The sequence below is a fragment of the Salvelinus namaycush genome, chromosome 38, assembly GCF_016432855.1.
Source record: "Salvelinus namaycush isolate Seneca chromosome 38, SaNama_1.0, whole genome shotgun sequence".
NCBI classification, from domain to species: Eukaryota; Metazoa; Chordata; class Actinopteri; order Salmoniformes; family Salmonidae; genus Salvelinus; species Salvelinus namaycush.
In genome coordinates this window covers 11,986,496-12,009,409 of record NC_052344.1, presented here as the reverse complement: position 1 = coordinate 12,009,409, position 22,914 = coordinate 11,986,496, and the positions used below count along the sequence as shown (strand labels likewise).

General features: G+C 44.7%; 2 protein-coding genes across 2 annotated transcripts; one reads left to right on the top strand and one right to left on the bottom strand.

Moving 5' to 3' along the window:
* Positions 1-3,846: 3,846 nt before the first annotated feature.
* Positions 3,847-8,555, top strand: LOC120031835 (FYVE, RhoGEF and PH domain-containing protein 4-like). Its single transcript, XM_038977654.1, has 11 exons — positions 3,847-4,131; positions 4,246-4,391; positions 4,629-4,785; positions 5,901-6,039; positions 6,354-6,412; positions 6,625-6,765; positions 7,256-7,440; positions 7,541-7,571; positions 7,675-7,752; positions 8,025-8,150; positions 8,340-8,555. Exons 1-11 carry the CDS (start codon positions 3,847-3,849, stop codon positions 8,553-8,555), a joined length of 1,563 nt encoding a protein of 520 aa, XP_038833582.1.
* A 4,226-nt stretch (positions 8,556-12,781) lies between these two features.
* On the bottom strand, positions 12,782-22,697 carry LOC120032333 (DENN domain-containing protein 11-like). The gene is made up of 10 exons (XM_038978381.1): positions 22,543-22,697; positions 22,013-22,437; positions 21,155-21,254; positions 20,560-20,718; positions 16,565-16,721; positions 16,272-16,410; positions 15,514-15,645; positions 15,127-15,277; positions 14,945-15,013; positions 12,782-14,750 (listed from the first exon to the last, which is right to left on the bottom strand). Exons 2-10 carry the CDS (start codon positions 22,401-22,403, stop codon positions 14,555-14,557), a joined length of 1,494 nt encoding a protein of 497 aa, XP_038834309.1. The 5' UTR covers positions 22,404-22,437; positions 22,543-22,697; the 3' UTR covers positions 12,782-14,554.
* Positions 22,698-22,914: the final 217 nt, after the last annotated feature.

Sequence of the window (22,914 nt, the reverse complement as noted above, 5' to 3'; positions counted from 1 at the left end):
CCACTCATCGTGAGACGGAGGAGTTTAGGCGGACGGCGGTGAGGAGAAAGTCGAAGGGAATACTGCGGGAGACGGAAGGTCAGCCTTCTCCAACTGCAGTTGTTTTTGGAAACGTTGAGTGGGTGCGTCAGCACAAACTGAAGTCGAGCCAAACTGAAAACTCCTTCTTTCCCCTGCACAAATCTGACTGGAGGTTGCCTGTGGCGCTCTAGATTTGGTCTACATAGTGCTGAAGCCATAACAGAGAGTGTCTGGGATGTCTGCCAAGGCATTGACTGAGTACAGATGACTGGTATAATATGTTACAGTGATTTACTGTCCCTTACACGCTAATGCACTGGTTTATTGTTTGTGAAGATGTAGTGGCGATAACAGTATTTCTCACCATGTTTACTCACTGGACAATTGCCCCCAGTAATAAGCTGGAGACAGTAGGACCTAGGTAAGAAGTAAAAAATATATAGATTTTTTTTTTTTATCTACCTAGATAAGATGTTAACCAAATACTCTTGAGTTATTGATGGAACTGTTTTGTCACCTGATTTCACTCAGGAAGCTCTGCCCCTTACACTTCCCCTGACAAGACAGTCACACACTGACCACTCTGACAGATTGACCACTCAGTCAGAAAGGGACACTCACTGATAAGCAATGAGTGGGTTTGGGTGTGTATGAGTCTTCGAGACTGATGCAGGACTCAATTCAAGAACAGCAGTGGTGTGTGTGTGTGTGTGTGTGAGGGATGTGCTCTTCTGTCCTCTGGAATGGTGTATGTGAGAAGCGAGGAGACATTTGTCAGAGACAGACAACACATGTGGATTGAAGTTGTGGGCTTTTTCTTGACCAGAAACATGCATGTTGGTCCTGGTCAGTCCCTGGATGGGAGACCAGATGCTGCTGGAAGTGGTGTTGGAGGGCCAGTAGGAGGCACTCTTTCCTCTGGTCTAAAAATATCCCAATACCCCAGGGCAGTGATTGACACTGCCCTGTGTAGGGTGCCGTCTTTCGGATGGGACATTAAACGGGTGTCCTGACGCTCTGAGGCCATTAAAGATCCCATGGCACGTATCGTAAGAGTAGGAGTGTTAACCCCGGTGTCCTGGCTAAATTCCCAAGCTGTCCCTCATACCATCACGGTCACCTAATCATCTCCAGCTTACAATTGGCTCATTCACCCCGTAACTATTACCCCAGGTCGTTGCTGTAAATGAGAACGTGTTCTCAGTCAACTTACCTGATAAAATAACGGTAAAATAAATAAATAAAAACACTGTTCGTTCAGTTGGTTTACTATTTCACAGTGCCATTTAAACTAGCTAACTAACATTAGATTTAACTGGCCACTGTATGACAAACACACAGGGTTTGAGTGTGTGTCTGTGAACACAAACTGTGCCAATACTGAAGAGTCAGCGTTATTAGGCTAAACTCATGTGTTGGCAGTTGGCACTTTCCATCTAATGTTTACCTAGCCTGTCTGAGTTATCATGCCACTCCTTATCATGGTAAACAGCATGACCGAGTACATGGAGTGGAATGTTAGCCTGAAATCCAGAACCTGTTTTGCTAACTTTTACCCACTTCAAAACAACAAACTGTCACTTTTGTCGTCCTCTCCTCCTCAGTAGACACCGACTGCAGTCTGTTGGTTAAAACATGTAGCCTATTATCTTTCCAGTGACGTAAGAATGACTAGAAATGGTTAACACGTTGAGAGAAGTGAGAATGAAAAGCAGTCAGGTGACCGGGAGAAACACCATCTCGGCAATACGTGGGGAATTTGGCTCTGTTTCACTCTGATTCCTGGCGTTGTTAATAATATCAGTGAGCTTGGCATCGTTTTTGTCCAGGAATGCAGTTGTTAGTCTTTCCTTTCTCCTGACATCATTGGGGAAACTCCTGAAAGCATTGGAAACTCGTAGAATAAGCGAGCTAACGACTTCAGTGAAAGAACAATGTCCTCTTATCGTAATAAAAAATGGGGCCGCTTCATTTACAAAGGAATTCCGAGGCACCACATTTGGAGTAGAGAACGATCTAGTAGTGAGGTACACCCTATGAATACTGTAACAAGTTGACAGACCATTTTCCTGCCCAAACACTTTTTTTTACTGTTTATTCAGTTTTACAGACAATTCACTCATTAATCAACACAATTTAAACAATATAATTAACCAAAACACAAATCAGCCACCCCGCTAATGTTCCCGTAAACAGCTGAAAAATAGGGGTGGAGAAATTCAACCACTCACATTCATAGACCCCGCTATGGATGCAAAGACTGAGCATCCACTAGACCAAAACTATAGTTTTAACCATTTGAGGCTATAGTGTTATGTTTACAAGTACGTTGTTCACAAACAACAGGGCAAAACACGCTTACATTTTGCGTTCCGTCGGGGTAAGACGGTTGAACCAAGCTATTGAGTCATCTACAAGTTACACTATTCAAGAATCAATGGGTACATTTCACCAATCTCAAAGTCCAGAAATGGATGTAGCAAACACAGATTGCCCCTCCAACCAATGTCACAGGGGTGTCGATTACAGATTGATTTTGTAAGTATGCCATCAGAGGATGGACTGTTCAAACTAGGTTAACTTCCTCGTACCCTTACTGTATGTCACTGGTAGGTGTCCAGTCTCTCGCTCTCCCTCAGAACTGAGCAGCAGTACATGTGTATAGTACTGTATCTGTGGGAGCATCATTACCTCATAGAGAGGAGGTCAATGGAAAGAGCCCTGTCAAGAAATCCCCACTCAAAGCACAGTGCAGGGACTGAAAGGAGTGTGGTTTAACGTGCACTCCAAGATAAATGTAGCCTGGTCCTAAATCTTTTTGTGCTGTTTTGACAACTTCTATGGTCATTATCATGCCAATAGGAGTTAACAAGACAGCACAAATATAAACGCAACATGCAACAATTTCAAATATTTGCTGAGTTACAGTTCATGTAAAGTAATCAGTCAATTGAAATCAATAAATTAGTCCCTAAACTATGGATTTCACATCACTGGGCAGGGGTGCAGGAATGGCTGGACCTGGGAGGGCACAGGCCCACCCACTGGGGAGCCAGACCCAGCCAATCAGAATGAGTTTTTTTCGCACAGAAATACTCCTCAGCTTTTTGTGCGTATGGAGCATTTCTGGGATTTGTTTTATTTCAGCTCATGAAACATGGGACTAACACTTTACATGTTGCGTTTATATTTTTGTTCTGGAACCAGGCTAGGATAGATCCCTTACTCAACTTCACCCTCCTCCCTCCTTGTCTGCAGTGTCTCCTCAACCTGCTCATCTCCAGAGCCCTGGGAAGAGCCCTGTCAAGGGGCCAGGAGGAGCTCTACTCACAGGGAAGGGATCAGGACCCCAAGGGAGGGGGATAGCAGTCCACAGCCCAGGAAAGTGTCCTGGGACCAGGCCTAGCCACAGACCGGTGAAGGGGGTACCACCAGGGACCCAGAGCCCAAGAAAGGGACTAGGAATCCACAGCCCAGGAAAGAGCTCCATACAGGGGGGACTAGGATCTCAGTCCCTAGGGAAGGGAGCGGGATCCAGGTTGAACCAGCTGAGAAGCCCTGGAGCCAGGATAAAGAGACAGACTGATTGCAGGATCACCCTGCAGCCTGCCTGACCTCATTCACCTTGAGGAAAACCAGTCTGTGCTCAGATCAGCTAACAGCAGCCCAACACATACCACCACCTCTATAAGCCTGGACCAGCCTAGAGACCCAGACAGTGGGTCTACCGACAGCTCACACACAGGACTGAATGCTCACAGTCCAGACAGGGCAGAAGTAGTGGCCTGTAGGGAGGGCAGAGCGAGGGAAATCTCTCCCATAAATATGAACTGTTTGGACCTGATGTGGGACGCTGTACTGGTCAACGGCCATGTAGGAGGCGGAAGGAAGGTGGATACAGGGCTCAACGTGGAACTGTCCCCCTCTCACAGAGCTGCGACTGGGACGGAGGAGGCCATGCTTCAGGAGAGCTCTACAGATGAGAAGAAGATGGAGAGAGGGAGTGAGGTGAGGGTGCAGGACTCCACTGAACAGAAGCTGTATAAGATTGCCAACGAGCTTCTACTCACAGAGAGAGCCTATGTTGCTCGCCTTCACCTACTAGACCAGGTCAGTGTGTCACTGTCAACTTCACTGTTTCTGTTCATCCATTGTAGTTATCGCCACATGATTTGGTCAGTATGTATTGATTAGCAGTGTTTTAACACGTGTGTGCGGGTGCAGGTGTTCTGTGCTCGGCTGACTGAGGAGGCCGGTAAAGGCTTGTTCCCTGTAGATGTGGTGAGGACCATCTTCTCCAACATCTCCTCCATCCACACCTTCCACTGCCAGTTCCTACTGCCAGACCTGGAGACGCACATGGGCCAATGGTGAGACAACCCAAATAGATGATGTTGCAATTGAAGTACGTCTCTATAATGGGACTGAAGGACATGATTGGATTGGAACCTTTTTATTCAATTAAAAATATGGTTATATTTTATGTAATTCATCCAGCCTCACAAAGACCACAGTAGTTTAAAATTCCTACATTAAATTCGCTAGCATATCTAAACTGATTAAATAATCATTTTTTGAACTTTGACCTCCGACCCTTGACCCCACAGGTCTGTGAGCCCTCGTCTGGGTGATGTCATGCAGCAGCATGCTCCCTTCCTCAGGATGTATGCTGAGTACGTGATGAGCTTCGATCAAGCCATGGAGCTGCTTAGAATCTGGACGGAGAGGTCCGCACCATTCAGAAACGTCATACAGGATATACAGGTACGGTGGCTGGGCAGGGACACAGAGTAAACACTTTACCTGAATTTTTTATTAAAAAAACAACAAAAAAACACCTTTATTTAACCAGGTAGGCCAGTTGAGAACACGTTCTCATTTACAACTGCAACCTGGCCAAGATAAAGCAAAGGAGTGCGACACAAACAACAGAGTTACACATGGGATAAACAAACGTACAGTCAATAACACAATAGAAAAATCTATATACAGTGTGTGCAAATGTAGTAAGATAAGGGAGATAAGGCAATAAATAGGCCATAGTGGCGAAGTAATTTCAAGTTAGTTGGGTGGGCTATTTACAGGTGGGCTGTGTACAGGTCAAATGATCGGTAAGCTGCTCTGACAGCTGATGCTTAAAGTTAGTGAGGGAGATATGTCTCCAACTTCAGTGATTTTTGCAATTCGTTCCAGTCATTGGCAGCAGAGAACTGGAAGGAAAGGCGGCCAAAGGAGGTGTTGGCTTTGGGGATGACCAGTGAAATATACCTGCTTGAGCGCGTGCTACGGTTGGGTGTTGCTATGGTCACCAGTGAGTTGAGATAAGGTGGAGCTTTACCTAGCAAAGGCTTATAGATGACCTGGAGCCAGTGGGTTTGGCGACGAATATGTAGCAAGGACCAGCCAACGAGAGCATACAGGTCGCAGTGGTGGGTAGTATATGGGGCTTTGGTGACAAAGCGGATGGCACTGTGATAGACTGCATCCAATTTGCTGAGTAAAGTGTTGGAGGCTATTTTGTAAATGACATTGCCGAAGTCAAGGATCGGTAGGAGAGTCAGTTTTACGAGGGCATGTTTGGCAGCATGAGTGAAGGAGGCTTTGTTGCGAAATAGGAAGCCGGTTCTAGATTTAACTTTGGATTGGAGATGCTTAATATGAGTCTGGAAGGAGAGTTTACAGTCTAGCAAGATACCTAGGTATTTATAGTTGTCCACATATTCTAAGTCAGAACTGTCCAGAGTAGTGATGAATATCTTATTCATTCTCTTAATCTTCAGTTCACCATTAACCTAATGAAAATCAATAGGTGCTAACTTTGCAGTGGTGGAAACATTTAGTCAATCTTGCCCTGTTGTTGATTTTCTGTTATCTTCCAGAGTCAGGAGGTGTGTGGTAGTCTGACCCTGCAGCACCACATGTTGGAGCCGGTCCAGAGACTACCTCGTTATGAGATGCTGCTGAGAGACTACCTCAAGAGACTGCCTAATGACGACTCGGACCACAGCCATGCAGAGAGTGAGTTGACACCTTCCTTACTGTAGCATAGACATAGTCCAACATACAGTAGATCCACAAAGGCTGGCCTCACTTTTACTGTAGCATAGACATAGTCCAACATACAGTAGATCCACAAAGGCCGGCCTCACTTTTACTGTAGCAGAGTTCAGGTAGTCCTCATTACTAGCTAAGACTCACGCAGTGTCATCACTTTTACTCAAGCTTGTAGTAACTTTCACAGAAACGATTATAAATTAGGTTTTGTGGTTTAGGGGTGTTGTGGTTTTTCTTTTCTAAAAAAATAAGGTGTTGATCTCTTTGTCTGCCTTCAGAGTCTCTGCAGGACATCTCCATGGCAGCAACACACTCCAACAGCGCCATCCGCCAATCAGTACGTGCAGAACTAATATGCCAATCCTCTACTTACTGCAGATAGCAATTGTCAGTACAGTATATCTAGAGACCATTTCTCTTTAGGCATAGAGGTTACTACTGTGAACCACTGTTACCATCTGTACTTTGTTATTTTGCTATCGGTTGGGACAGAAGTTTGTGATCTGCTTTGTTGTCTAACATCCTCTGTTCTGCCGTGTTGTCCTCTAGGAGAACCTGAAGAAGATGCTGGAGATCTACGAGATGTTGGGGGAGGAGGACGTGATGAATCCCTCCAATGAGTTCATCAGGGAGGGACACATCCTGATGCTGGCTGCCAGGAACTCCGCCATGGAGAGACACCTCTTCCTGGTTAGACCAGCTCACAATATTTTAACCTTTATTTTACCAGCAAGTCCCATTGAAGTCAGACCACCTCTTTCCCAATGGAGACCTTATGGAGTTTATGAGGACGCAACATTACACAATGTTGCTATAGAAATGTATAATGTAGAACAGACATGATTTTCTGCTATGTATAATGTGAAATGAAATCATCTCTATTTTGTCAGAATCTTGCACTTCACTGACTAGGAACCACTGAACATCCATCCATATAACCCACACGTGTCAAACTCCACCCTTGTACTTGATGAATTAAGGTCACTAATTAGTAAGGAACTCCCTCACCTGGTTGTCTAGGTCTCAATTGAAAGGAAAAAACGAAAACCCGCAGACACTCGGCCCTCCGTGGAATGAGTTTGACACTCCTGCATTAACGGGTCATTCAGGAGACTCTTGTGGCTCATACTTAAAACCCTCATGTCTTTCTTGCCTCTCCCTCCCCCTGCTGTCCATCCAGTTCAACAACATGCTGCTGTGCTGCGCTCCTCGGTTCAGCCTGGCGGGGCATCGGTTCACCGTGCGGGCACGGATTGACGTGGAGGGCATGACGGTGCAGCGCACCACCAACGAACACCACTACCACACCTTCCAGGTGTCTGGCAAGGAGAGGACCCTGGAGAGGACCCTGGACCTACAGGCCAGGTGAGGAGAGGGGTGGGTTTCACTAATATAACTCGCCTGAAGGTCTTGGATGGATGTATAGATTTTGTATAAATGTTAACATGTGGCTTTGTCTTTCCAGCTCTGAACAAGACAAAGAGGACTGGATAAAGGTAACAGTGCTTTGTCATATTTTGAAACCCGTTTAAATGACCAATAGCACATGATGAGTATATAGAGAGAGTACACATGATCTGACGTGCCTTGTACTTTCAGGCTTTCCAGGACACTATTGATGTTTTCCTGCAGAAGAATGAGACTTTTGTGTCAGCTTCTAAAGAAGTAGAGGTATCTGTAAGGATCCCTTATTTTTGTGCAAAACAGAGACCGATAGAATGTTTTCTTCCATTATTTTGTGTGTGTTTCTCCATCTGTACGGTATGCTCCCTGTATTAATATAGAGGGATAAATCACAGGCAAATGGGTGTGGAGGGGAACTGATCATTTAGCAAAAGGGAAGGAGAAACAACTCATTTGAGATCCTCTTGCATGTACGGGTGGTAAAACAACATGGCGAGATTGAACTGATTTTGAGCGTTGGTCTTTGTTCCTGTGTGCGTGAACAGATGGAGGAGCTGGGTCGGCGTGCCCCTCGATGGATCAGGGACAATGAGGTGACCATGTGTATGAAGTGTAGCGAACCCTTCAACGCCCTCACCCGATGGAGACACCACTGCAGAGCCTGTGGCTGTGTGAGTTAACACACACGTACACACATGGATACACACACACAACGCACACTTCACATTCACTTTACCTAAGGCTGGGGTGAGGTTATGATTAGTTGAAATGGCATTCACGTTCAGTGTTGTACTTCCATTCTTTCTAACATAACCAGACTGATATGACCATGACTTCCTGTGTGTCCACCTGTCTGTCAGGTGGTGTGTTGGAGGTGTTCAGACAACAAAGTAACTCTGGAGTACGATGGCAACAAGGTGAACAAGGTGTGTCTAGACTGCCACGCCGCCCTGACCCTCCGGGCCAACAGAGAGGAGAGGGGAGAGGGCATGGAGGGGGGGCATTCTAGAGGTTCCACACCCCACCTCCCCATTTCCATCCCTACCCTTTCCCCAGGATGTGAAGGCCTTGTCTAGGGTCCCCTTGCAGGGGACAGGTGACTGGTGTTGTCAATGAAAATGGGATGGTGGTTAATGACAACGCCATGGTTGGCAATGGCAAGGGGACGGTCATCAATGGCAACGAAAGTGTCACTGATAATGGTTACGGGAGTGTCGCCAATAGAAACGGGATGGTTGTCAATGACAGCGAGGACGCACGCTCAAACAGCCTCAGTGTTTGTGTTCAGTGTTAAGGCCTTAATGAGATGCAGTGAGCTCCAAAAGTATTGGGATAGTGACATATCTGAAATGATACAATGACTGAGGTTAAAGTGCAGACTATCTGCTTTAATAAAAGGGTATTTTCATCCATATCGGGTGACCTGTTTATAAATTACAGCACGTTTTGTACATAGTCCCCCCATGTTAGGGGACCCATCTATTGGGACAAATTCACTTATATGGATATTAGAGTAGTACAAAGCATTTGGTCCCATATTCCTAGCATGCAATGATTACATCAAGCTTGTGACTCTACAAACTTGTTGGATGCATTTGCTGTTTGTTTTGGTTGTTTCAGATTATTTTGTGCCCAATAGAAATGTATGGTAAATAATATCTTGTGTAATTTTGGAGTCACTTGTATTGTAAATAAGAATATGTTTCTAAACACTTCTACATTAATGTGGATGCTACCATGATTCTGGAACTTTTACTACTTTAATACACATAAGTTAATTTTTTCCCAATTCTTTTGGTCCCCTAAAATGGGGAGGACTATGTACAAAAGGTACTGCAATTTCTAAATGTTGGATGAAAATACCCTCAAAGTTGACAGTCTACACTTTAACCCCACCGTCATTGTATAATTTCAAATCTAAAGTGCTAGAGTACAGAGCCCAAATAAACAAAAATGTCACTGTCCTAATATTTTTGGAGCTCTCTGTATACCGTAATGGGTTGGCAATGAGATGAATTTGTGTAAAAACTCGAGAGAAGCAATGTGTTCTGCCTATCCCTATCTGAATAAGAAAATTAATTAACCTTATAGTTTGTATTTGAAATGATTTACCTTTTGAAAAAATAAAGTTAAACTTGTTTAAAAGAGAAGCAAGGTGTTCATTTGAACTAGAAAATAAAAGTTTGAAACTTATCAGCTAAGTTTCTTATGCTAGCAGTATGTGTTATTAAAGAGATTCTCCTATACTTTTGTATACTTTTTTCCCAGTAGTTCCGAAAGTAGCACTCACAACCCAACAAAGGTCCCCGAAAAGTGCGTACTACATGCAGATATGTGGACCACGTCATTGCTCTCTCGATTAATCCCACCTGTGTAGGTGTGTTTTGCATCAGCTGGAAGTTGATTGCCTTCAATTTGGAACCGGGCTGCCTCCTGGGTTTGAACCAGGTGCCCCTTTCAAAGTCCACTGCCAAGTCTGCTCAAAACAAAACTGACATAATTAAACATGCGTATGTAATTACTAGGATTCTGTCTTTTCCCATGCAAAAGGGATTGCTTTTGATAAAAATACTTCTGTCTTCCCAATGAGACATTTTTTGAAAATTCTAACATTTTACTTTATGGAAAAGAGAGATTTTTCTGGAAGATGCACCATGCTGCCTTGTTGACAAAATGACAGAGCGCGCAGATTACTGTTCCATTTGAGAAGGGCGCTCCTCTCTCCCCGCTTTCACACAATGATGTAAGGATCCATAGACCGGTGCCCCGCCGGCTTATAATAATAGGCTGCAACCTTTCTCTGCTGTGGCCACTGAGCCGTTGGGTCCGCCCTGCAACATCATTGGATAACGCTGGGCAGGCCTCTTGCTAGCTCTCGCTCAGATACGAGAGGCTGAAGCTCATTGGCTAGAACTTGAATTGCCAGGAGGCTGGCCCACGTGGGGGGAAATGTAGGGAAGTGGTGCAGCACAGCTTCAAGAAAAGTCGCTTTCAATCTAGGGATTTCGTGGCTAATTGATGTAAAAAAGTAATTATTCTCATAGATTATGCATGTATGAACACATTCAGCCCAAAGTGGGAGGTTTAAAAAATACTTTCACCAAAGTACAGGAGCATGTCTTTAAGTAAATATATTCCTTTGGAGAAGTTCTACACGTTTTATGGAGACCTTCCACTATATACACTACATGACCAAAAGTATGTGGACACCTGCTTGTTGAACATCTCATTCCGAATCATGGGCGTTTAATATGGAGTTGGTCCCCCCTTTTGCTGTTATAACAGCCTCCACTCTTCTGGGAAGGCTTTCCACTAGATGTTGGAAAATTTCTGCGAGTACTTGTTTCCATTCAGCTACACAAGCATTAGTTTGGTCGGGCACTGACGTTGGGCGATAAAACCTGGCTCGCAGTCAGCGTTCCAATATATCCCAAAGGTGTTCAATGGGGTTGAGGTCAGGGCTCTGTGCAGGCCAGTCAAGTTCTTCCACACCGATCTCGACAAACCATTCCTGTATATACCTCGCTTTGTGCACAGGGGCATTGTCATGCTGAAAAAAACATGTTACATTTCTCCTGCAGTGCCTAACTACATTTTGTATGTGTGTAGATAAGTGGACAGAATGCAGTCTCCGCTAACGCGAGAATGTTGCTTTTCAATCACGCTGTAACGCTGAACTTCTGCGACACGGATTGAATAGAGCCCCAAAAGATTTTGAGAATTTCTGACCATAATTGCAGCCATGAGTGCCATACTGAAAGCCAGTCAGGAGGAGGTGGAGGAGCTGGAGAGAGAATGCAGTTTGAAGTCATTTGGCCAACTACTGTTTCTCATGTGTTGATCAAAATTGTAATTTTTTATTTTTTGTAGGCAGTTTATTTTATGCCTATTTCTCATGTGTTTCCTTTCATATTATTTTAGCCCTGGAGGCCATCGTGACATCCAGTGAGTAGCAACACAGGTAATCAAACTTTGTAAAAAAAAAAAACATTAAGGTTAAGGTAAGGTAGGTTTAACAAATGTTAAGTTTACTAATGTGTCCTTTCCTGTAATCACAGTTTTGGAAGCCAGGCCGAGTGTCAGTGAGAGGCGGGGTGGAGCTGAAGAGAGAGAACGCAGGTAAAACCGATACAGAAAAGGAGTGTTGTTTTCCAGTCAGAAGTGCTGCATCTGCACTTGTTTGTAACCCGAGAAGGTGGTTGGGGGGCTGTTGGTGAACGTTTTAGCAGAATAATGTTGTCTTTCATGGGCTTTATTTATCTTTCAATAATCAGTGTCAATACTGACACCAGACTTCTACAGCAAAGTCGTCACCAACATCAGCACGGCCTGCAAACCAACTACAGGTAGCCTACTAACCACACAAATCAACACACACTGAATCCAGCTAGTCCAGCATTACCAACAGTTTCTCTAGCCCTGTTTATACCTGCTGTTAACATGTGCCCTCATCTTGTCTTTTTACACTTTTAAGATCTGATCACACTGCGTCATTTAAAATGTGGGCACAATCAGAATGTGGACAACATCAGGACAAAGGCTGCATGTTAGAACCAGGTATTAACAGGGCTGATCCCTCCTTCCTCTGATGCAGGTATCTTCACAGCACCAGTGAGAGGAGTCTACTACATCAGATTCACTGCCATGGATTACCTCACATCGCATTCATGTGTGTATATCTTTACCACAATGACAAGAGAGTTCTGTTAAATCACTAATATGGTACCCATGGAGATCTTCGGTACAGGTCTAATGCATTGACTCTAGAGCTGGAGGAGGGGGATGTGATCTACATGTGTCTCCCTTCAGGCAGGAGGCTCTTTGATCATTCTAATAACTACACCTTCAGTGGCTTCCTGCTCTTCCCTATGTGAAGGGAGCACCGTAACTTATGTAATGATTTCTGATGTGAACAGTTCTGATGAATCAATAAAGAGCATCATTTTTTTTTTAAAGCCAGACAATTCTTTTGTTTACATTTTTATTTAAACATTTTTTGTAATTTAGCAGACGCTCTTATTCAGAACGATTTACAGGAGCAATTAGAGTTAAGTGCCTTGCTCAAGGGCACATTGACAGATTTTTCACCTATTCGGTATTGGGCTTCAAACCAGCGACCATTCGGTTACTGGTCCAACGCTCATAACCGCTAGGCTACCTGCCACCCTCAGTCATTCACAGTTTACCATCACTGATGTAAAGTGTCTCCATCACAGGAGGTTGGTGGAACCTTAAATTGGGGAGGATGGGCTTGTGGTAATGGCTGGAGCGGAATAAATGGAATGGTATCAAACACATAGTTTCCATGTGTTTGATACCATTCCATTAACTCCATTATTATGAGCCGTCCTCCCCTCACCAGCCTCCACTGGTCCATTACTGTAGATCTGCTTTTCTTTGTATTTCTGACAGTCACAATTGCGGAGGCGCAAACCAAAAACAATTTAAACCTCAACAGAAATGGAGACAGTAGTTTTTACCATTCTCTTCGTATGTTTGACATCGAGAGTTGCGGAAACACACACAAAAGCAGAAGAATGTTGTTTTGAACCCACAACCTCTAAGTGTTGAGGTAGAGATAGAACCACTACACCACCATCACATTGTATGTTTGACAATTAAAGTCGCGGAAATGTACACAAAAGCTAAGTAGATGAGGTTTGAAGCTAGAACCTCTTGGTCTCAAGGCAGTAATTGAACTATTGCACCACCACCTTCATCACATTTGATACCATACTCTGTATGTTTGACATCGAGTTGCTGAAACGTACGCAATATAGGAAATTAGGTTCGAACTTGCAACCTCTTGGTCTGAAGGATGGGATTTAACCATTGAGCCACCAGCTAATTCACATTTTTCACTCTTTGTGTATTTGACATAGAGAACTGCGGAAACACACAAAAGCATACGTTTAGATTTGAGCCCAAAACCTCTTGGTCAAACAGCTGTGATTAAAGGTACATTTTTAAAGTCATATAAAGTTGTTACATTTCTATGTTGGACGTCATAAGAAAGTGTGCTGGTGAGTCCAGACCCCTCTTTCACCAGAAACCAAATCCACATGTGAACTAGTATTGTGTACTTAGGGCTCGATTCAGTCCGTATCACGGAAGTTGCGCGACTGAACTGTAAAGGGGATTTCCCAATGAGCTGACATATGCAGCGTTTACTCTGAATGCAGTCTCCGCGAACGCGTAAACGTTGCCTTTAAATGTATATCGCACTGTAGCGTGGATCTTCAGCGCTACGGATTGAATCGGGCCCTTAGTATCATATCCGTAGTATCATGATTATGGATGGTGTTGATGGCCATTTCTATACAATGCTGACCACAGAGGTTCTGGGCTTACCAGTGACTTAATGGGATCATTTTATAATAAAACACATTCTACAGATCCCTATCTATTTACAGACAAAAGCTTGGTGATTTCTTCTCTCAAAAACATAGATTTCCTATTAAGAGAAGTGACAAATCCTCCCTCAGTTTGAGGACATTACCACAGACTTTAGATTTGACTCCCCATTTGAAAACATAAGGAAACCTAAGCATGACTTCCTTGGTAAGTTCTGCTCATAGGCACCGAATCTCCAGAGTTCCAGGATGTTTCTGGTTGGCTCCACTCCTCCAGAAAAAGAGGGTTGGGGATAGACATGAATGACATTCCTCTGTACTGTACATTTTATTGACCGGCAGGAAGGCGATGGTTAACAATCCAGACTGAGCATCCATGAATGTCACAGGACAGTGCCAAGAACCAAATTCCATTAGTCTTTTCTGGTTCAGTGGCTCTCTCCATTCATTTGCTTTTTTGGCCTGAGAGTCTCCCGTATTCATAAAGCATCTGAGTAGGAATGCTGATCTAGGATCAGGTCCCCCCTGTCCATGTAATGAGCTCTAAAAGAATAAACGGATCTGAGATCAGCACTACTGAGACGCTTTATGAATACAGGCTCAGGTCTCAGCCTTGCCAAAGTATTCTGACCTCTCATAGTCCAGACTCCAGACTGTCTGTATTGAGTCTGTGTGTCTAGGTGTGTAGGACCCTGTATGTCAGTCAGAGTGCCACCCAGGCCTCAGCTGCAGCAAGGGTGATCGGTGACCAGGAGGCTGTCATAGCCGTATGTCTCCAGCAGGTGGAGCAGGAAGAGCCTGTCTCCGTGAGGGTCTAGCCCCATGGCCCTCACACTCTCCTGGGTTAGGATGGGCTCAGGGCTCCCTGCCACCTCACTCAGCGTCTGGAAGATACGGTTATTCTGCTCCAGGAAAAACCTACAATGGTAAGGAAAAGTAACTTAAAAATTAAGAAATACTTTTTTTTTTAAACAATGTTTTCATGGACATTTGTATTTAGTTTATATGTAGAAATAAACTGCTTAAATGTAAAAAAATAATAATAATAATTCAATTTTGAAGAGTTCTTTATAACGCCAGTTGTAGACTGGGTCCTGGTGTAATATACTGACAGAATGAAGTGGTCCTCTTCACTGGACACACAGTCTCCATTCTCCTCCTGAGAATATAACAGCATCTGCCTGGAAACACAATGCTGTCATTATTATCATCACTTATATCCTCTGTATCGACTACAAGAGGATAACATTAACAACATTCTCCTCCTCAGGTTGTTTTGCAGACTGTACTGTACCTCTGTTCAGTGAGTTTGCGGTACTTCTCTCGGTCTGCAGTGTTGAGACGCAGTAAAGGCTTCAGACTCTCTCTGGTCGTCCTCACATTCTGGTTATCCACATAGACGTCATACAGGTCACGCTTCTCCTCAAAGATCTTCTCTGTGGTGCCTACACACACAAGCCCCTCAGGTTTATTGTAATGAGGGTAAAAAGTCTCAAGTGTATTCCGCTCTGTCTCTCATAGATGTGAAAGAAATAGACTGGTTGTAGAAGTGATAACAAAACCCTACAATGCATCCACCATATTGCTTTCACCCATCTTCACATTTCAGATCAGTGCAGATGAATTAAAGGGGAAGTTGAAAACTATGAAAATGCCCTATTCCATGACTCCAGACACTCACATGCTACGTAGGACAGTTCCGTATCCAGGGTATCGATGTCTGCCACGTTGACATAGAAGAAGGGGCGGAACTCTGGCACGGCCACGCCCACCCCCGGGATGGACACGTTGGCCAGGCAACAGCAGCAGTACACTAGGGAGGACAGGAAATAGAGAAAGTTAATGAAAATGTATATAAAAGTGTATGTTTAAGAGTACATAGGTGAGTAGCATTGTGTTCTTTTGAGCGCGAAGAAAACAAACACAACTGAGAAGTTACTGTGTGTGTCTGTGTGTGTGTCTGTGCTTGCGTCCGTATCAGTGTGTGTGTCTGTGCTTGCGTCCGTATCAGTGTGTGTCTGTGTCTGTGCTTGCGTCCGTATCAGTGTGTGTGTCTGTGCTTGTGTCCGTATCAGTGTGTGTGTCTGTGTCTGTGCTTGCGTCCATATCAGTGTGTGCGTCTGTGTCTGTGTCTGTGCTTGCATCCGTATCAGTGTGTGTGTCTGTGCTTGCGTCCGTATCAGTGTGTGTGTCTGTGTCTGTGCTTGCGTCCGTATCAGTGTGTGTGTCTGTGTCTGTGCTTGCGTCCATATCAGTGTGTGCGTCTGTGTCTGTGTCTGTGCTTGCATCCGTATCAGTGTGTGTGTCTGTGCTTGCGTCCGTATCAGTGTGTGTGTCTGTGTCTGTGTCTGTGTCCGTATCAGTGTGTGTGTCTGTGTCTGTGCTTGCATCCGTATCAGTGTGTGTGTCTGTGCATAGTGTGTTAGTGCTCCCCCTCACCTCTATAACAGACCACGCCTACAGGTGGAGGAGAGAAGATGAGGATACGTCTCCTCAGCAGAGCTAACTTCCACAGGACCATGATCTGCTCCCCAAAGAACTGGATGAACTGAGACATGCAGCCAGCTGGGTGGGTGATCTGGAGGGAGGAGGAGAGCTACTGTCATCGTCATCATCATCATCATCATCATCATCACCACCATCAATACTAGCAGCACAATAACACACACACAGACTCCTATCACCTGAAATACCATTTCATATTCCCGTAATAGTAAACCACAACCTCTCACCTTCATCTCAGGGTGCATACAGTGGTTGAGTGCTGCTCCACAGGCACTGCCAGGACATGCAGTAACCACACTCTCCCCATCGGGGGGCAGCACTGATCTCTTATCCTCAAAGAACGCCTCCAGAGGAGAGTACTGGCCAGGAGTTTTCAACTGGAGCCTGGATCAGACACACACACATGTACGCACACACACAAATTGAAAGTCATACAGGCAATGTAAGCAGAATGCATGCAGGTAATTATATTCGAGCAAGGGCCTGAGATGGACAGGAAAAGACAGGCAGAACGTAAGAATGAGACTGAGATAGAGATTCACATCAGGGGGTTCTAATATCACCTCTGAAGGGTTCATCCCAAAACATGGTCCATTTAACCCAAAATTAACCGAACCAGTGGTAATGTAAGATTTGGGCTCATTTATAGCTATCTAATGTAAAGCCATTGTGTATCTGTCTGGGAATGGGTCTGTTATTGTGTCTGGGGGAATATTACCATAGTGGGGTCTCTCCTTGTCACCCTATAATAACAGAGTAGGTAGAAGTTGCTCCTAAACACTGATACAGGAACAGTTGTTTCCATCCCCCCTAATGATAAATTAGGATTGGGAGTAGGGTAATCTGATCCTAGATCGGTTGTTACATTTACATTTTAGTCATTTAGCAGACGCTCTTATCCAGAGCGACTTACAGTAGAGTGCATACATTTTATTACATTTACATACTGAGACAAGGATATCCCTACCGGCCAAACCCTCCCTAACCCGGACGACGCTATGCCAATTGTGCGTCGCCCCACGGACCTCCCGGTTGCGGCCGGCTGCGACAGAGCCTGGGCGTGAACCCAGAGACTCTGGTGGCGCAGCTAGCACTGCGATGCAGTGCCCTAGACCACTGCGCCACCCGGGAGGGTGTTAGGGGCAACTTCCACTTCGAGCTATGCTAACATCGTCAGCATTCTCTCTTCAACTCTACTAAGGGTTGACATCTAAATGGCAATCTGTGTGTATAACATTGACAACTGAAAATGTGAGTTATGCATGCAGAGTAGGCCTCATGTTAGGATTCATCCTGGCCTATCAATGCAACAGTAGTGTCCTTGAAACAACAGATGAGCATGCTACTCACACTAAAAAGTGATGGGCTTGGATTCCTGTTAAGGCAAGGGCCGATTTCATGGTTTTACTGCTAACCTAAAAAGCATTACATGGGCTTGCTCCTACCTATCTTTCCGATTTGGTCCTGCCGTACATACCTACACGTACGCTACGGTCACAAGATGCAGGCCTCCTAACTGTCCCTAGAATTTCTAAGCAAACAGCTGGAAGCAGGGATTTCTCCTATAGAGCTCCATTTTTATGTAATGGTCTGCCTACCCATGTGAGAGACGCAGACTCGGTCTCAACCTTTAAGGCTTTACTGAAGACTCATCTCTTCAGTAGGTCCTATGATTGAGTGTAGTCTGGCCCAGGAGTGTGAAGGTGAACGGAAAGGCTCTGGAGCAACGAACCGCCCTTGCTGTCTCTGCCTGGCCGGTTCCCCTCTCTCCACTGGGATTCTCTGCCTCTAACCCTATTACAGGGGCTGAGTCACTGGCTTACTGGTGCTCTTCCATACCGTCCCTAGGAGGGGTGCGTCACTTGAGTGGGTTGAGTCACTGACGTGATCTTCCTGTCTGGGTTGGCGCCCCCCCTTGGGTTGTGCCGTGGCGGAGATCTTTGTGGGCAATACTCGGCCTTGTCTCAGGATGGTAAGATGGTGGTGAAGATATCCGTCTAGTGGTGTGGGGGCTGTTCTTTGGCAAAGTGGGTGGGGTTATATCCTGCCTGTTTGGCCCTGTCCGGGGGTATTGTCGGATGGGGCCAAAGTGTCTCCCGACCCCTCCTGTCTCAGCCTCCAGTATTTATGCTGCAGTAGTTTATGTGTCGGGGGGCTAGGGTCAGTCTGTTATATCGTGAGTATTTCTCCTGTCTTATCCAGTGTCCTGTGTGAATTTAAGTATGTTCTCTCTAATTCTCTCTCCCTCCCTCTTTCTTTCTTTCTTTCTTTCTTTCTTTCTTTCTTTCTTTCTTTCTTTCTTTCTTTCTTTCGGAGGACCTGAGCCCTAGGACCATGCCTCAGGACTACCTGGCCTGATGACTCCTTGCTGTCCCCAGTCCACCTGGCCATGCTGCTGCTCCAGTTTCAACTGTTCTGCCTATGGGTTCCTGTTCACCGGACGTGCTACCTGTCCCAGACCTGCTGTTTTCAACTCTCTAGAGGCAGCAGGAGCGGTAAAGATACTTTGAATGATCGGCTATGAAAAGCCAACTGACATTTACTCCTGAGGTGCTGACATGTTGCACCCTTGACATCCACTGTGATTATTATTATTATTTGACCCTGCTGGTCATCTCTGAACATTTGAACATCTTGGCCATGTTCTGTTATAATCGCCACCCGGGACAGCCAGAAGAGGACTGGCCACCCCTCATAGCCTGGTTCCTCTCTAGGTTTCTTCCTAGGTTCTGGCCTTTCTAGGGAGTTTTTCCTAGCCACCGTGCTTCTACACCTGCATTGCTTGCTGTTTGGGGTTTTAGGCTGGGTTTCTGTACAGCACTTTGAGATATCAGCTGATGTAAGAAGGGCTTTATAAATACATTTGATTGATTGATTGATGGGCTACAAACAACCCAATTTCGGTTATTTGGTAACCGAGAGCTGGTTACATAATGGACAGAACACATGTTGGGTTATTTTGACCCAGCCAGTTGGGTTACATGTACAGCCCAACAAATTGGGATTACCCAAACATGGGTTAATTTAACTATCAATTGGTTATTTTTACTCTCATGCTGGTTGACCTAGCAGGTGGGTATTTTTTTATGTAATCCTTAGGTTATTTTCAGGAGGCGTGGTTTATTAGTGTGAGTAAATGTAATTCCTGTTCATCATGTTAAGTTTACATACTGCAAATTAAAATGTTCCTTTTTATTTGTGTTTTTATTATACATTCTTCTATAATATTAAAGATGCACTATGCAGAAATCACTCCACCATTTCCTGGTTGCTAACATTCTAATAGTTCGCCTAATTTCAGTTTATGTGACAAAACAAGCAAGTATAGTGTAGAGAATCATTGTACCATCTAAACCAGGGTTTCCCAAACTCAGTCCTCGGTCAGGTCGCCCCAAAAGTTACATATTGCAGATATAAGATTATTTATTACATATTATAATAAGGTATACCACCTTATTGGATCCCAACAATGAGGTTTAAATAGGCTTTAAGAGAACTCATACACTTCTGTAAGCAGCTACAAAAATGCAAATGTTTAACCATAACATGTGATAACTATGCAATAGAACAGATCAATAGGAATCACATTTACTCTCATGGGTGCCTAAAAGAGGAAGCGCGAGGAAGAGAAAGTGCTGTTTTTTACTCTACAGTAGGTTTGTGTACAAAATAGGCTGAGTCTGAAATTGGCACCCTATTCCCTATTAGTACACTACTTTTGACCAGAGGTTGCCAGCACAACTTTTGACTCTTGTCAAAAGTAGTGCACTACATAGGGAATAGGGTGCCACTTTCAGACTCAGCCTATCTTGTTGAGCAGGATATCTGACACCCCTAGACTCTCACACACCATGTTTAATGCATGAGATAATTATAAACACCAGGGAGACGACTGTGACTTGAGGAGAAAGAAAGAGAGACCGACATGAGAGAGGATACAGAGAGTGAAAGAAAGTGAGAGAGAGTGAAAGAGAGCATGGGGGCTATAGAGTACAAGAACCAGAGAAAGAGAGATCCAGAGAACGATTGGGAGAGGGGGAGAGAGGGTAGAGGGGGAGTGAAAGAGAGAGTAGAAGAAAGAAAGATCCAGTGATAGAAATAGAGAGAGTGACGGGAAAAAATAGTGTGTGTGAAAAACAGCAACCAAAAAAAGAGAAAGAGAGAGACAAAGACAGAGAGGATTGATATTATCGATAGATAACATAACTTAAATGGGTTCTACCTGACTTGGTGTTCCAGGAAGCTCATGTATCGGTACAGCAGGGTGTAAGAGGTTGACAGGATACCCACAGACTTCATTCTTGCCCCCCTCTCCACCACACTCTCCACCGCCATGTTGGCAAAGCACGCCAGGCCAAAGTACCCGCCCTTACGGAAGTATCTGTGGGGGGCCAGAGAAAGAACCATGAGTCAAGCCAAGGGAACATACTGCCCTGCCATTTGGCTGTTTTCTCTGCTGACCATCAGATCTAAAGTTTTGCTGTCCTGCCAAGGACAAAAAAAATTGAATTGTTTAATCTAAAAGGTCTTCCTCGCCTTCACTTGTATGCTTTCCTTCATCAGCTTTGCTATGAAAGAACAGGGCAGAGGAGAATAGGACACCGGTGGCGTTCCCCTATTGTCATGGCTGTTCCTGTGATTTCAAATGAGTTTAAATGAAGGAGACGAGGACAGCAAGCCTATTAGACTACTGAGATGCATCCAGGAGAGAATACAAAGAAAGGATGCCACTTTATACTATTGAGAGATGCACTCAGGATAGGTTCAAAATAAAGGAATCTAGTTTATATGATTGAGATGCAGCCGGGTGTACTTACATGAAGTCGCTGGAGACTCTGTGGGAGCCGCTGGCCATAGCCTTGAACTCTACTCCCTCCAGGTTCATGTCCCCTGGCAGACACCACTCTAACATGTTACCTAAACAGTAAACACACGCACACACACATAAAGGGGAGTGAAATTAGGCAATACTGTAGCTATGGTTACCACAACAACTGTCCTAAAATGGGGTGGAAATCTGTGCAAATCTGCATGTTGATCAACCAACCAACCACAGGCCGCAAACGATTTGGAATAAGCCGTCATTACCCAATTAAGTCAATTCCCTCATTGATTAAAGTAATTCAATCTGCAGTGAAATCCACAGGCTGACTCCCTCTCTCTCCTAATCACTCATTAGAATGTATAGTCCCAGACAGTCTCAAGAATACGTACATAACAACTCATTGGTTGTGAAGCCGGTGGTCAGACATTATCAATAGATGTGTATATCTAGCCTACTATGACTTATACCTCTCTGATATTCCCGAGGTGAATGACAGGGGATGCCTTTAGGGTGTGGTCATAGAGAATTCACACATCCCCTGTGACTTTGGGGTTCCTGAGTAAGACTATAGAGGTCTTTGTGTTCAAGAGCATCCTCATTGCATCCCATGGTTGGGGTCATCAATTCTCTGGCCTAGTTCAAATGAATCCATCCCAAGCTCTCTGATGCAATTTCTGCTAATAATAATCAGTATGCCTATAATGAATAATAAAATCATTATTATATGCATGGATGCTATAGGCCTATAGATGTTACAAATTGATACAAGGGTGTGACTATGCAGGTGTGACCATTCTCTAGGCAGCAGCACAGCACGAAGAAATAACCGAGGTCCCTCGACTCGACTCACCTGATCTTGTATCAAATGTCACCACAAACACGGCCACGATCGGATCCTTTTCCTCCCATTTCACCATGATATCGTGCGGCACCTCTCCTTGTCCTGGGGCCGGGGTATGGTCATCCTTGTCAAGACACTGAGCATCCCATTCCGCAGGGGTGGGGACCGTGCTCCTGGATGAGAGGGATGTGTCTATGCTAGAGACTGCTGATGTGAAAGACCCAGGACCCCCCGGACTGGTGCTCCACCCTATCCCCGGCACAGTGCACCCCAACGCCCGACTGTTGGCGGGGCTCGGCCCCTTGACGTCCTTCTCCTCTTCTGGTGTGGGAACAGGTTTCTCTGCGGGAGGAACCTCCTCCCAGTCCAGTAGCGGTGCCCGGTCGGACTTCTCCACCATTGCGGCTCAGCTGTCAGCGACCCCCGGCTTGACTCTGTGACGAAGGGATGCAGGAGAACAGAATCGTGTACAGACACGGAGCGGAGAGGCCATTCGTAATGCATTAGCTACGCGTTGGTTGAAATAAATCCATACTCACAATTGCAAATGTTAAATTGATTGATTCCGTTGAAACACAAGCTGTCTACTTTGTGTATGATAGCCTGCTCCTTTTGCATAGGGACATCTAAAGATGCACATCCACTTAGGTATAATAAGAGTGTACATAAATTATTCTTTCGTTTTTTGGGGGTGCGTTCAAGAATCCACACTATTATACGTGCTATTTGTAGGTCTTTATACAAGAAAAAACGTTTTGAAACGTTGTCATCTTGAATACAGCTCGTTGTAGGTCTCTAGTTCCTCATCAACGCACATTCAATATAGTATTTTTTTATCGGAACTTGCAACTAAATACTAAGGGGACATTTGCTATAAAACAAATAATATTTATAGTTTCATGCAATTGTGT

Bases quoted from the DNA above. Each gene is read 5' to 3' on its own strand.
- LOC120032333 (XM_038978381.1), bottom strand. From the start codon at position 22,403: ATGGTGGAGAAGTCCGACCGGGCACCGCTACTGGACTGGGAGGAGGTT. The intron at 20,719-21,154 runs GTAAGTACACCC...GGCCCCCCACAG, and splicing joins AGAGTCTCCAGCGACTTCAT to ATACTTCCGTAAGGGCGGGT. The intron at 16,722-20,559 runs GTAGAACCCATT...TGTCTGATCCAG, and splicing joins TTCCTGGAACACCAAGTCAG to GCTCCAGTTGAAAACTCCTG.
- LOC120031835 (XM_038977654.1), top strand. From the start codon at position 3,847: ATGAACTGTTTGGACCTGATGTGGGACGCTGTACTGGTCAACGGCCAT. The intron at 4,132-4,245 runs GTCAGTGTGTCA...GTGCGGGTGCAG, and splicing joins GCCTTCACCTACTAGACCAG to GTGTTCTGTGCTCGGCTGAC. The intron at 7,572-7,674 runs GTAACAGTGCTT...TTGTACTTTCAG, and splicing joins ACAAAGAGGACTGGATAAAG to GCTTTCCAGGACACTATTGA.